Raw genomic sequence first — 14,058 nt, forward strand, 5'->3', positions numbered from 1 at the left:
TACCGGAAACCTCTAGCTGGATGACTCCACTTTCGTGTGGTATCTTGTCTTTAGTGTCTTGATGAAAGAGTGTAATTCCACCTTTCTCTAGTACAAACTCCAGCCGAGCAAACAGGTAATCTCGCCTGGTAAACGTGTTCAGAGTGTGGGAATCCTCCAGTGGGTCAAACAAGTCATCTGTTTCTGCTGGAGAAAATAATTACATTGGGATCAGCAGTCAAGTTCAGTTTGCAATCAGTTCTATGCGTGATGGGGCAGCACTACGGATTCATATTTCTCGTCACCCTCTTTCTCCATGGATGACCGTAAACATTTCCTTTATTGGTGCACATAATCATATTGACAGGTACAAAAAGTGTTATCATCTCACCCAGAATATCCCAAGAAGAAGGGCTGGGGAGAAGGACCTCAGGGCCCATGTCTGGGTCCAGAGAATCTCCATACCAGCCACCCCAGCCCGGAAACCAAGACTGCAGGTATTGGATCATACCAGAGCTCTCACTCTTGGGGATGGATGTAGTAGGTGAACAGGTCTGGGGGTCATTGCTTGTCTCTCGTACATTCTGTTTGAGGAAAAAAAAAATCCTCGATTTAAACTATGAGAAGAAAAGGTTTGAGTGGAAAAAATGGGGGGAACAAGTAAATTATGTTACATTTGTGATTGTTTTTCTGTCAGTGATTTCATCTTACCTCAATAATCTCTTCCTGTTTTCGAAACCAGTCATGGACGATTTCCCTGAGACTCTGTAGCTCTTCCAAAGTCTGCTCCTCTTCTACTCTATCAATCTCAATCTAATTAACAAAACCAAGTACATACACAAAATACAAAAGCGCAAAGGCCATGTCACATACAGTATAAACACTTTTTGAAAGTACCAGTTAAAATAACAGTTGCTGTTGTACATATTAAAAACATGCCCAACAAGTAATTGACTTTTGTACTCTCCTATATTCTCTTCAGGAGTTACAGTGAAACACTAAATGTGTAATCAGACATTTAAGTATAGTACCTCTTCTTGAGGGCTTAAAGGGACTCCTTTGAGTTTTCTGAAGTACAGGCTGGTATAAGTCTGGGCATCCCGTGCCCGCTGGAGTGCAAAGGTCCAACTTCCCCGACGCCGCTGTTCCCTGATCTCACTAAGGTTTGCCTCGATGGCAAACAACCACCATTGTCTGCAGCTACGAGAAAATGTTACATGTGTAAACACATTTCAGAATGTGCTATATATTTGCATAGCTGATTTGGTGCCAAGCCTTTCAGACACTGAGATTCAGTACTGAGCCTCTAAGTCTTACTTTCCGGAGACGGAGCAGTTGGGTCTCCATTTTCGGTAAAGCATTTCCCTTTCCCGTCGGTATAGTTCTTTGAGGAATGCCATCACTTGCTGGTATTGAACCTGAGAGGAAACATAGTCACAGATAAATAAAACTAAACTAAATCAGTGGTTTAAAGTCTCAACTTAATGTCCGAGTCCGACATCCTGTATATACAGTATCAAGACATTCAGACGTCAAATATTTACTGACATATACTTGTAGCATTCCACAAAGTGAATATTTTATTCCATCGCCTCAGTATTTTTTGTTTATATTCATATTTATAGCACTATAAAATTGAAACTTGGAAGACTGCGAAAAGTGAGAAAGTTTTTAGAGATGTTCAAGTAAAGCAAAGGAAGCACACACACCAAGGTCATGTCATTATACGGACCTGAGATAAGCGCAGGGACATGGTCTCTAGCTGAACGTGGCCTTGAATCCGTGGGGTATGTCGGAACCTCAGAGGCTCCTTTGAGGCATTTCTTCGGAGCAATACGGAGGCACACACTGGTTCAAATATATACTGGTGCTCCCACGTCTTCATACATTGGGTCATAGCTTCCTGCACATTCCCAACACAAAGATTATCAGGTGAAAAAAGGCGTATTCTGTAAGTGGGGACACGTGTACCACCTTAAAGAATACTTAGCTCTCAAAGTACCATTTTCTCAACCAACATGAAAAAAGTAGCATAGTTCAGCGTTTCCGTTTCTATTAAGTTAGCGGCGGCGGGCCACTGCTCCTGAATCCAAACCGCCGCACTTTCGAGCCAGCAACAACAACAACAACAAAAAAACTCCTTCGCATTGAGCCAAATGGCATTCCGGGCTCCGAGAACCAATTACCTCTGTAACGTTCACATTCGGACCGCTTTCAAATCACCGCTCGCGACATGCACACGTCCTCGGAAGCCTGCGCCGCTGTGAGATACGGGCTTACTAGTTAAATTGATCTGTCGAGTTTCAACTCAACACAATAGTGACAGACTCAAACACAGATAAATACATTATTTAAACTATGAAGTATAAACCCAGAATTTGTGCACTGTGCTTGATTAATACCTCTGTTACATGCAAGATGCTCAAATGGAGATTTTCTTTCCTGCCTGCATGTCTGTATTTAACCAATAATATTGATTTCGAAAATGTTTCAAAAGGGGGTTAAATGATCCAATAAACAATTTAGCCAGAGCAAATGCAGATATTGGTTGTGTTTTATTTCTATTAATATATAATAGTGAAAAGTTCAAAACTACGTTTTCTCTTCTCTGCATGGTTAAATGCAGAATAAGACTAAGGACAAACACAGATCCCAGAACCCAAAACAGATACGAGACAGTATAAAGCTGCTTAGTGACTAAAGGTTAATCTCTGGCATGGTGCCAAGCAAAACCAACAGTTGGAAAGTTTTAACCAACTGCAATACCAACACCTCCCATGACAGGATTGTGAATTAAAATGAAATCAGTGCAGTATACACAAGCTGTGTGTTTAAACTTGTGAAAACGGACCTGGATCTGATTAACCGGGAGTTTCGCCAGCATTTCACAATCTGTATCCCAGTAGACTCTGAAATCTTCAATCTCTAGCTGCTTCTGTCGAAATGGAGTCCATGCCTATGGGAAGGGGAAATGCATTACTTTTAAACGCACTTTTGCAAATATGGACACAAAGCCTTTTGTAAAATAAACCAGTAGGTCCAGTAGAGAAACTCCAGAACAACATGAACATGTCATTATCAATCAGAATCTAAATCTTTTTTTATGCAACTATGTAAAAACATACAAGGAATTTACCTTGAGTAGTTCGTGCCACACAAGAATGTGATACTCAACAAAAGCACATTGCACAAACTGAAACATTTAAATTTTTAGGTAAGAGTCCATACTGGAAAATATTGCAGACTAGGTGCAGGAATAAATCAGATACAATAGCACAACATTTTGCTGACAATATCGCAACGCAGTGATAATGTAACAATCAATATACTGGAAGAAATCTATCAACGGGCAACACTGTGGACAACTGGTTAGCACGTTCACCTCACAGTTCAAATGCTATCGGTTCAAATCCGAGCTCTGGATTTCCTGCATAGAGTTTGCATGTTATCCCCGGATACTTGCAGTTTGGCACTTAAATACTTTTTACAATGTGATTTGAGTGTGTTTTAATGATCTTAAATGAGTGTATGTCAGAGGGGTAAAACTATTTAAAACGTTTTTATTCACTTTCTATATCGCAATTTTCACCTAATGTGTGTGGGTCTCACGCAATAAACGGGGTTCACTGTCTAATAAAATAAATCTAATATTTTCTAATATTTAAATCTACAATCTAGAGATAGTAACCTCCCTTTTAAACACTGCACTACAGTCAAGTGCAATGCAATTATTGTTCTAATCTGTTTTAATTCTATTGAAAAACGGAAAATCTGAAAAGGTGTAATAATAAGACAAACAGTTGGGCGTTCATCGTGTTTCTGATACACAGCTGCCTATTGGTTATTTAATTAACATTGTAAGGGAAGCAAGATCGCCCTGGTGCGTGCATTGTTTTCAGGTGCATAGGTTTCCTCCTGCATTCCAAAAACAGGCTTCTAAATTGTCCATAGGCGCACCGTGAACGTGATTATGAGGACAAGCGGGATAGAAAATGCAACAAACTAAGATGTATGGATAGCAAGCTTTGAAGTCAAACACTACTTGCCGTATCTTTGGAGGGATTCTGAGCTGAAATATTGTTGACGCATACTCCAAAGGAGAAGGGCTTCTCTGGATTGCAAGTGTCATCCTCAAATCTCAGGTGCACATCTTGGATGTTCAGCTAAACAAATGAATCAGAAATCAGAAAATCAAAGTTGGCCTATGATGCAAAACCATTTATTGTTTATAATCTTTAGTACAGTCTTTAACACTATCACCTCAGTAGATAATTTAGAAACTGGAACATCTTTGTATTTGGCTGCAGGACTGGATAAAATACATTGCGCACCCTTGCACGGTATACGGACAATCTTCAGTGATATGTGCTCTGTCTCACTCTCCAACTTTTTTTTTTTTTTTTACATGCTTGACTCCTGAGTGACTACACTTCAATCTCGCTTTGTTTACGGTGCAGATAACACAACTTTGGTCGGACAATCGCGTACAAAGTTTTCAAACTGACCACATGGTGAAAAAAAAAAACTGTTCTGAAACATGGTGAAGAAAATCTGAAAGCTCTCACTGTATAATTTCCACCACTGTAAACACTGAGAACAGCAAGTACCGACCAGTATTACAAGTAATACAGTGGTACTACAACCATTACTACTACTACTACTATTACTACTACTACTAGGAATAGTAGTAGTAAAATCCCTTTTTGTTTTTATACTGCTACCACTCATCAAACACTGACATTTCCTGCAGTGAATATCTATGACAAAACTCACGGCTCTTTTAATAAGAAAAGTAAAACAAATGCAGTATATGTAATATAACACAATCTAAAGTACTTGAGTTTAATATTGTACTGGTTCACGGTACCTCAATGTTTTCCACAATTCTTGTAACCACTGATGCAGTGACTGAGTACCAGTAAGACTCTCCTTTTTGTTCACACTCACTCTGAAGGAAGAACAGGAAATATATGCAGTAAATACATCACATTAAATTAAGATAAATCACTTCTCAATGTTTTCCACTTAAGAAAAGAACAAAGGAAACACAAGGTTGGAGGAAAAAAATACAAACAATAATCACAATAAACCTACTTTGAATTTTTCTTCAAGAGTTTTGAGGAGATTTTTCTTGCGCTCCCTCTGCTCCTCTTTCTCCTTCTCGTCATCATACTCCAGCAAATGGGCAGGACCAATGATGAGGTTGAGCTGGGACATGGAGATGACCCAAGGGTCACTGTGAGGCCGGTAGAATGGGATCTGAAGTGTAATCTTTCCAATGAAGCCTGGAGACAAAAAGGAACATAGAAACGGAAATATAAATTACATATATTATCAACATTTCACTGTTGGCACTGTTGGAGATCCAACAAAAAGTATGTTTGGATATTCAATGTAGTTTTCTTTATCTACAAATATTTTCTGTAGTAAACTATTACATCAGCATCTCATGGAATTTTTATAAGTAACTCAAAGGAAAACACTATAAATGAAAGCCTCACCTGTTTTAACCTCAAAGGGAAGATCAAACTCTTTGAGGGCATCTTTCCTCAAAGGTAGGTTCTCCAACTCAACTGCACCTGAAAAGCAAGAATTAAGGATCATATAGACCTCTCTCAACATTGCCTCACTTTATATTACATTATACTAATTCAAACATTAACAAAAGGGACAAAACATACTGTATGTGCAGATCCAGTCATGGTAAATTTACACACACAAGTACAAGTTACCATTAACCACTGTCATGAAAAGAACTTACAACAGCATTGTAAAACAATGTGACTAAAGCGGTACATATTTATTACCTTTAAGCAGTGCTATGGAGAGTTGATCTGTATTTAAATTGCTGACATATTTTCCTAAATATGTGTTAAGCACCCAGGCGACAAGGCCTTCCAACATCCTGTTGGTTCAGGGATCCTCTACGCTCCAAAATGAAGATGTAGACAAAAGGACAGCTCTCAGGGGGAAGACACAGGAAGTCTGACAAACAGAAAGAAAAATGTATGACATCAATGTCGAATATGATTGACATTTGATTAAAAATCTTTCATGATAATAAAGTACTGTAGCAGAAGAAAATACACCACAGTATGTGGTTTGAGGGTTTCCCTCCAAACCCTCACCCCAAGAACACATTTAGAAGTGAATTTGTGCAGTGATTTGTTGTTTCATTGCAAGTGAACCACTTTTCTGCTGCGTCATATGTGAACGTTAAGGTAACTTCTTGCCATCACAACCTCTTCTCATCAATTTTGGGTGGATGGATGGGTCTTTGGAGTGTTGGGAGGAAAGTTGCAGCATCTTCAAATTAACTCATACATGTTTATACATTGAAGGGATAATTTATACATCGTACAAATGAACATTGTATATATTTATTCGACGTATTCAGCCAAGTGAAAATATTAGGGATGTCCGTAATTTTGTACTGGCGTCCGTAATTTTGTAACTTTGAAACAAGTCGATGACGCCGAAAACATAGTAAACGAGTAACAGAAGTCTCTCAAGTTAGATCTTCTGCTTACAGCTTCCATTGTTAACAAGTACTGAAGTTAATCAAAACGGTGTTACTAACTCACCGTCAAAGGCATTTGTTGCTCTCTTTTTTTTATCAATCACTCCTTCGCCGGGTCCATGATGGGGAATGCCACTGTCAAGGATGTGACAGTTGTCGCTCGCACACAAGGAAGGACTGCAGTGACAGATAGCGTTTCAAAAATAACACGCCATGAAGACAAACAGGAGTAAAAACGGGGCAGATTAAAATAAAGCCAGACAAACTAAACGTACAGAGATAGCAGGCAACTCCAAAACCAAGGTGGCAGTGGAAAGGGCAAGGTTGTAGTCCACACGCCTGAGCTAACCATCAAGCTAAAACTAGCTTAAGAAAATTGTGTCCACCCTCAAATCAACCAACAATTAGGGAAGCAAAATAAAGCACAAAACGCTGTAAAACTGACACGTTTTCATGGAAAACAAGGTTATTCTAGACAAAATAAACACAGATCAGATTATTAGCGATTTGTGTCGCACGATTTTATAACCATTGGACTTCCAACTTGTACTTCCTGTCACGTGACCAAAACAAACCCTCTTCTTCGTCGGCGTCGTCTTCTATTATGTTGGCGTGTCACTGACTATTTTACAACATCAAATTATGCGTAGCAGAGAGAGGTCGCTACTGTGTTTGCAAGTGGATTTCAACTGGATAAAGTGGTTAGAAGCATTTCAGAGGGAGCCTCAACAAGAATTAAAAAGTGGTTGGAAGCATTTCAGAGGGAGCTTCAACAAGAATTAAAAAAAATATATATATACAATATTAAGGATAATAAATAGGCTAAATGAATACCCAGGACTCACCGATGCTCACCGAACCCCAAAGACCGCACGAGTAGGGTACATTAGGGTAAAGTAGCACACCAGTGATGGGACAGTGTTTTGTTTTGTTTTTCTTTCCCCAGTTTCTTCACATAAATGAAGATTAATAATATCACTAATGGTGAAGTGACTTCGCCTGACTTCGGTGCAAGCAGTATGGGTTTAGTTCCCAACCAGGACATTATGACTGTTAGTCAGTGCAAATGGTTGTCAGTCTCGGTGTGTATTACGACCAGTTCAGGGTGTAGTCTGCCTTCACTGTGTTTTAATGTTGGCAATGATGGTGGCACTTGGAGAGCAAATTTTATTTAATTTTTTTAAGGTTACAGTTTACTTGGTAGCAATTATGTTGGTACTTGTAGAGTTTATTTTATTTTTATTTTATTTTTTAGGTTACAGTGTATTGGCGTATGAGGTTTGAGAGTCACTGCTGTAAACAATCCAGCAGATGGTGATGTAGTTAAAAAAGCTCACTGAACATGACAGTTGGCGCCTTGTCCTGCAGTGCTCAGTTTTCCACTCTACTCCTGATACTCTTTCACTCGGCCACTGGCGGTGGCACTCGAATGCCATTCTAGTTGTTGTTTTACAGTATTTCAGCACACGAGCATGACTGACTTTGCTATTCACTCCAAAAGGCTTGCGCCGCCTGAGGTCAAGATTATTGGTTTTGGATTGAATTTGTCAACAACCAAATGATTTTGCTGCTGTTCACTAATGCTGGGTTAAAACAGTTTTTTATATAATTTTGCTGGATGCTTAAGTATATTTCCGGACGTAATAACCGACTATGCGCATATATTGAGCACTGAGCTGTCCTTCTTACCCAGTAGGCCCTAGTTCACTTCAGAGATTTGGCTGTGTGGTGGCCTCCTTGCAGATTATGATGTCACTGGAGAGTTGTAATGACTATTAGGGGATCGCCGTCAAGATTAAGTACATGGAGGTAGAGGTTGTGTAAAAAGGTACAACTAAGGAACAGAATCAGCATTGGCTTTCAACGCAGGCCTGCAGGATTCACCTCATGGACCTTGCAGGAGCTGCAATGGGGATTTTTTTTTGCTGGAAAAAAATATCAAACAAAACCACTAAGATGATTACAAAAGGAGCCTGCTTTTTCCTCCAATGGTAAGCTTTATCTTTTCTGATTTTAAAAGTCAAATGTAGGTAGATAGGTACATTAGGTAGGAACCTAATGTAACTAAGCATTTTTTTAACCAGCATTTACTCTCAATCCCCAGATTGTCCTTTAGTTTGCCCCATCAAGCTTCAATAAGCAAGATGAAGGTGAAATGGACCATGTTGGGCATGGTTGTCTTCTTCCTGCTCTCTGTGGTTATGACTGTCTGCTTCATATGGCAATACAGGATACCAAAGTTGAAGACAGGTAAAGTTTCAATGGTCTGTTTACTAATTTGCAAGAGTTGTAGTAGGATTACACAAGTACAGTATTATAAAATTTGGAGTTTAAAAAACGAAATACTATTTTGTGTTTAGTTTTATTTTATTTATCCATAAATGTCTATTGGTCATCCTGTTTGGTGTCACAGATGCAGCCTATCCCAACTTTGGGGGAGAGACACATATTTTAGGGAGACGGAAATTATATCATCGTCAAAGTTAAACGTTTTTTGTGTTTTCATTCACTGTGATGGTGTGTGTCTGTGGAAACTGACAAACTAAAACTAATTTCTCATGTTTCCCCAGAAGTGTTTATAAAAGAATCGACAACTGAAGAGATGTGCCCACGCTATCCTGAGCCTGTGCCCCTCAAACATCCCATCATATCTCTACGAGTGGCTCTAGAGAAGGCAAGATATTTTCTTTCTTTCGTATTCTGGATGTAATCTTAATCATTTTTGCTTTTTCTACTAGGTTGATATACTTTTAAGGACCAGTGTTGACAGGACCAAACTTCCAGCAATATCTGCCATTTTGGTTTTAAATGACTCTGTTCTATGGATTGGTAATTTTGGCAAAAAGAACATTAGTGACCCAACATCACCTGCACCCAATGAGTACACAGTATACAGGTAAGGTCACATGCACGGGAAGTGTCTGTCTGTCCGTCCGTCTGTCTGTCTCTCTCTGTCTGTCTATCTATCTATCTATCTATCTATCTATCTATCTATCTATCTATCTATCTATCTATCTATCTATCTATCTATCTATCTATCTATCTATCTATCACACCATATTGTTGGACACTGAAAATAAGTCCCTCTGTGCCCCCGGGGGTCAACCAGTAAGTTAATAAATCGACTACTCCACATTGACATTTAAATCTTGAAGTCCACTAATTGTTAATCATGAAATCAATCATCATGTGTTGTTGGCATCTTGTTTTATATGGAGCCACAACACCGACAATACGATTTGGTATTGGAAAAAAAATTGTCATTCTGGAAAGTATTGGCATTGGAAAAAGCTGTATTGAAAAATTAAATACAGACATAAAAAAACACATTTCTTTCAGCATATTTTTTTTGTATTATGTCTTTTGCCAATCTGCAGATTTTGTTTACACTCTTTTTTTTCGGGTGTCACAGGTTTTCAGTTTCAACTCTGGTTTTCAGTTTCACTTCTCTTTTTTCAGTTTCAACTTATTGGCAATGTTTTAACGTGGGGGGCGGGGCTTTGAGCGCGAGAACGCCTTGCAGCTTTTCAGGAGAGGAGAGAGGAGAGCGCCCCCTCTGTTGGCTAAAGGCAATACTCAGGGATACAAGTTCACCAGGAACTCCTAAACCGCCTGTAAGCCACAACGTTATATGTGGTTAAATATTATTATGTTGCTTGCCACATGGTTATATGTGCTTATATATGTTACTTGTGGCGTTAAAACCACAATGTTTGAAATTACTTTATGCATCATGTCATGCTAATTTAGCTAACGTGCTAACTGGTTTACTACAGAAACATTAACACCGACGCCACGAGGTTATATGTAGAAAAAACACAGATTTACAAGTGGTTTAGGAGTTCCTGGTGAACTTGTATCCACATTGAAAAATACATCATAAAACAAAAAAAAATGTTAAAGAAAATAGTATTTTTTAATGTCTGTATTTTATTTTTCATTACAACCTTTTACAATGCCAATACTTTTTTCAATGTTAATGCAGCTTTTTCCACAATGACAAATTTTTTTTCATTACCAAATCTTATTGCCAGTGTCAGAATTTTTTACGTCTATAACCGTCAATGGCAGTGAATGAGTTAATTTCAACTCAGCTTTCATCATATTATAGTTGAGTACAAAAATCTTCCGTCATTCAACCCAACTTTTCACAACTTTATCTGGACCCTTACCAAAATAGAAAATATAATGGCCTTTTTGTCATCCCATTTGCAACTTCTCCACAAAATTCATTTACATCTGCAGAATTGCAAGCCTTTCCAAGATATTTCCCGCCCTGATGTTGTACAAGCTGTGGGAAGATGGCCTTGTGGACTCACTAGATGACGCCGTGGAGAAGTACACAGACAACTTTACCATCAAGAATCCACTGGGTAGAGACAGAGAAGCGGCATCCACTTCAGTCAGGGACTTCAACAGAGCTGCCATTACCTTACGTAGAATGGCCAGCCACCTCTCTGGTAAGAGTAACAACCTTTCTCTTACTTAGTGAGTGGTGCGTTTTAATAGAGTTAAATGCACCGTTGTTGTTAAATATATAAAAACAAGATTAGAAAACCAAGGTGCTGAAATAAAAATGGAGCACATACACTGGGCAAATAATAGGCGGAAAGTAAATACTAGTTGAGTGTTGGATTGAGAATGAATTTTGGTGTTATTTGTGATACAGATTTAGTTCTTCTGGTAATGTAATTTATTGTTTTACAGGATTGCCTCGAAGATTAAGGTCAACTAATCTCCTTTGGAACGGAGACACACAAGCAGCCCTTCATGAGTTACAGGATGATGTCCTTGTTGCTGATCCAGGAACAAAGTAAAGGTTTTCCCTGTCTCATCTCTAATTTCTATGGCTCCAACTTGTCCTCTTACACTAATGTCTTTACCCACAGATGCCACTATAGCAATGTTGCCTATTCCCTAATGGCCAATGTCCTGGCTGAGAAAGTGACTGGAATGGACTTTGAAAAGTGGGTATCCCATAATATTTTGCACCGGCTCAACATGAAGAACACCGGTTTCGACATGACTCCTGCGATTCGGAGACAGATGGCCGTGGGCGTCTATAGTGATGGTCAGCCAGCTCCCCTCTACGACTTGGGTTGGTATCGACCTGCGGGGCAGATGTACTCCACAACCGCTGACATGACAAAGCTCATGATGGCTCTCCTGGGCTCATACAGTAGGACGCTCCTCAGAAAAGACACCCTAAACACTATGCTGGCCCCGCTTTTCCAATGCCAGAGTGGCTACTTTGCCAGCTACACTGGCACGCCATGGGAGATCAACCAGCAACTGGGCTATGATGTCATAAGAAAGGATGGCGACTTGGATGGCTTTGCAGCCTCTCTGTCACTGGTGCCACGTCTCAAATTAGGACTGGCGGTCCTGATGGCTGGAGTCCGACCCCCAGACCAGGATTTAGTGACGCAGATATACGGCTCCCTCATCCTTGCATTGCAAGGTGCTTTCAGAGATGCTGAACTGACACCCAGACCGCCGCCTGACCCAGCTCCATATGTAGGCTTTTTCACTTATAGGAATATGACTTTCTATGAGATTAAAGCAGGATCAGATGGGGCTCTGTTCATGCAACAGTTTGGACCACAGGTAGATAGCAATGTCCCAGATAACTACCGAACCATCCACCTTCAGTATCTTGAGGAAAGGGTGTTCAGAGTGGTGTTCAAGAGCCCATACCCTTGTAAGTTAAAGGTCAACAGTGCCTCTGTCTCCTTGGAGACTCAAGACAGACAGCTCTTTAACTTTTACCTCTTCAACAAAAAAGGTGTGTCACCAGGTTTTGATTCCCCAGGACTCAACACTTACAAAGTAATGAGGATAGCCAGCAAACCATATTTTACCACATGAAAAGAGAATGTTTTAGCGTGATACGCTAACACCTAGCTTTCATTACAAGGTGGCTTAGCACAAAGCAAAAGTATGATGAATGTGATTGTTGTTTAAGAACATCAACACCTACTTTCTGTAGCATTTATCAATTGCTGGGGACGGCCGTAATCTATTGGTTTTAGGGTGAACAAGGGGTGCCCAAACTTTTTCCTTCAAGGGCCAAAGAAAAATTGAAGAATGCAAGCTTTGGAATTCTGATTCAAATTTATTTTTCATTCATTCATAAACATGCCAAAATCAATCAAGCAATTATGTATGTATATATTATTTCTTTTTTTGTATGTGCGTGAGTATGTGCATGTGCGTGTGAGCTCATTAATTCACCTAAAACCTGTTAAAAAATCCCATACTGTTCACCTAAACCAAATACTTTAGAATCCAGCTAGAGTCGTAAAGTTGTCAGGAGACCCGAGGAAGGATCAAAGAAAAGAAAGAAAAATGAAATCCAGCATCGACCAGACTACCCACAGGGTTATAAACCAGAATCTTTCACCAACCCCAGAAACATCTAAATTCCAACAAATTAGGGAGACCTCAAGAGACCAAAGGAGAGACTGAGGAAAGGAAGGAAGGATAGATGAAGCAGAGTGAGATCCACAGACATCCGCCTACACCGATTCAACAACCAGAAGAAGAAGCTGATTGTGTTTGAATTTCGGTAGATGCTGGTTTATATATTATTTCTCAAATCTGTTGAAAGGTTTGAGGCCATATAGTTTCTAATTTTTTAAGATTTTGGGGTAGCCGGCAGCCCTGTATACCACTAGAATAGATCTGCCCCTGCACTGAACAGCGCCAAATCCCATTTCCACAACAAAAGCAATCTTTAGTGTGCTAACCAATTCTTAAAGCAGTTACTTGAAGGTCAAATTAATGTGAAATGTATATTCACTAATGGGACGTTGAAACCATTCTGCTTGGTTAAGTAGAACAATTCTGGTTTCTAAAAATGAATTTTTCTTTATTCACCATTGTTGCAAAGAGAAATGTTGGTACTATTTTACTTTCGAATTGTATATTTGAATCTTTACGTATCTAGAAAAGCTCTTTATAAAACAAATTTATTAGCTGTGGACTGCACTTGAAGCGTGCGTTGACTGGGAATTGATCACACGCCAGTCGCATGGAAGCCACCAATTACCTTGAAGTCTTGATTGATTCAATGGGTAAGATTAACGTATCAATTAAGAACACTTTCACAACTACATCAACGTGTACTGTTTTCTGTGATCAGCTGAGTGCAAAGGTCAAAATTAGAAAACAACATGATTCCAATATGATTGACTGAAACTTGCTGGTACTTAGAGCTTAGAAACTGTAAAAAGAAAAAAGTTCAGAGAATTATCTAAGCATTGGGCGGAGTCTCAAGTCTAGTTTCCATATATACACACTGCTGCTGCCAATATCTGCACTGAGCCCCTTTATGTCAGTCTACCTGCAACCGTCAAAGCTTTCAGGCCAACCACATCTTTGAAATGGTCAGAGGGAGTCATGGAAAAGCATACACCTGTCTTGGGATGCTGCCCTCATTTTTTACTAGTATTTGCTATTGAACAAGGCACCTTAAAACTGCACCCCCCCCCCCCCCCACACACACACACAATTATAACTATCCATCCATCATCTATACACAATATAAACAGGTCATG

General features: G+C 39.5%; 2 protein-coding genes across 5 annotated transcripts in view; one reads left to right on the forward strand and one right to left on the reverse strand.

The window, feature by feature from the left end:
* Positions 1-7,064, reverse strand: part of vps13d (vacuolar protein sorting 13 homolog D) — a 43,424-nt gene extending 36,360 nt beyond the window's left edge. For all 3 annotated transcript variants that reach the window (XM_077580490.1, XM_077580482.1, XM_077580473.1), the window contains exons 1-14: positions 6,775-7,064; positions 6,564-6,676; positions 5,787-5,964; positions 5,481-5,558; positions 5,074-5,264; positions 4,847-4,927; positions 4,026-4,142; positions 2,831-2,935; positions 1,712-1,882; positions 1,297-1,397; positions 1,011-1,179; positions 691-792; positions 371-563; positions 4-186 (exon numbers count right to left, since the gene is read on the reverse strand). In XM_077580490.1, the coding sequence (XP_077436616.1) occupies positions 4-186; positions 371-563; positions 691-792; positions 1,011-1,179; positions 1,297-1,397; positions 1,712-1,882; positions 2,831-2,935; positions 4,026-4,142; positions 4,847-4,927; positions 5,074-5,264; positions 5,481-5,558; positions 5,787-5,883 (1,588 nt within the window). In that variant the 5' untranslated portion in view covers positions 5,884-5,964; positions 6,564-6,676; positions 6,775-7,064. The remainder of the gene's footprint in view (positions 1-3; positions 187-370; positions 564-690; positions 793-1,010; positions 1,180-1,296; positions 1,398-1,711; positions 1,883-2,830; positions 2,936-4,025; positions 4,143-4,846; positions 4,928-5,073; positions 5,265-5,480; positions 5,559-5,786; positions 5,965-6,563; positions 6,677-6,774) is intronic.
* A 1,231-nt stretch (positions 7,065-8,295) lies between these two features.
* On the forward strand, positions 8,296-13,616 carry lactbl1a (lactamase, beta-like 1a). Of its 2 annotated transcripts, none has more exons than XM_077555348.1 (7): positions 8,296-8,490; positions 8,604-8,749; positions 9,070-9,173; positions 9,238-9,395; positions 10,745-10,959; positions 11,207-11,312; positions 11,389-13,616. In XM_077555348.1, exons 2-7 carry the CDS (start codon positions 8,644-8,646, stop codon positions 12,365-12,367), a joined length of 1,668 nt encoding a protein of 555 aa, XP_077411474.1. In that variant the 5' UTR covers positions 8,296-8,490; positions 8,604-8,643; the 3' UTR covers positions 12,368-13,616. The 2 variants fall into 2 exon arrangements, with proteins under 2 accessions (XP_077411474.1, XP_077411482.1); XM_077555356.1 differs by having other exon boundaries at positions 9,073-9,173.
* Positions 13,617-14,058: the final 442 nt, after the last annotated feature.

The sequence above is a fragment of the Vanacampus margaritifer genome, chromosome 1, assembly GCF_051991255.1.
Source record: "Vanacampus margaritifer isolate UIUO_Vmar chromosome 1, RoL_Vmar_1.0, whole genome shotgun sequence".
NCBI lineage: Eukaryota > Metazoa > Chordata > Actinopteri > Syngnathiformes > Syngnathidae > Vanacampus > Vanacampus margaritifer.

What these genes read in the sequence shown, in the direction of transcription:
- lactbl1a (XM_077555348.1), top strand. Translation starts at nt 8,644, where the DNA reads ATGAAGGTGAAATGGACCATGTTGGGCATGGTTGTCTTCTTCCTGCTC. An exon ending in GATACCAAAGTTGAAGACAG is followed by an intron (nt 8,750 to 9,069) that starts GTAAAGTTTCAA and finishes ATGTTTCCCCAG; the next exon opens with AAGTGTTTATAAAAGAATCG. An exon ending in AATGGCCAGCCACCTCTCTG is followed by an intron (nt 10,960 to 11,206) that starts GTAAGAGTAACA and finishes ATTGTTTTACAG; the next exon opens with GATTGCCTCGAAGATTAAGG.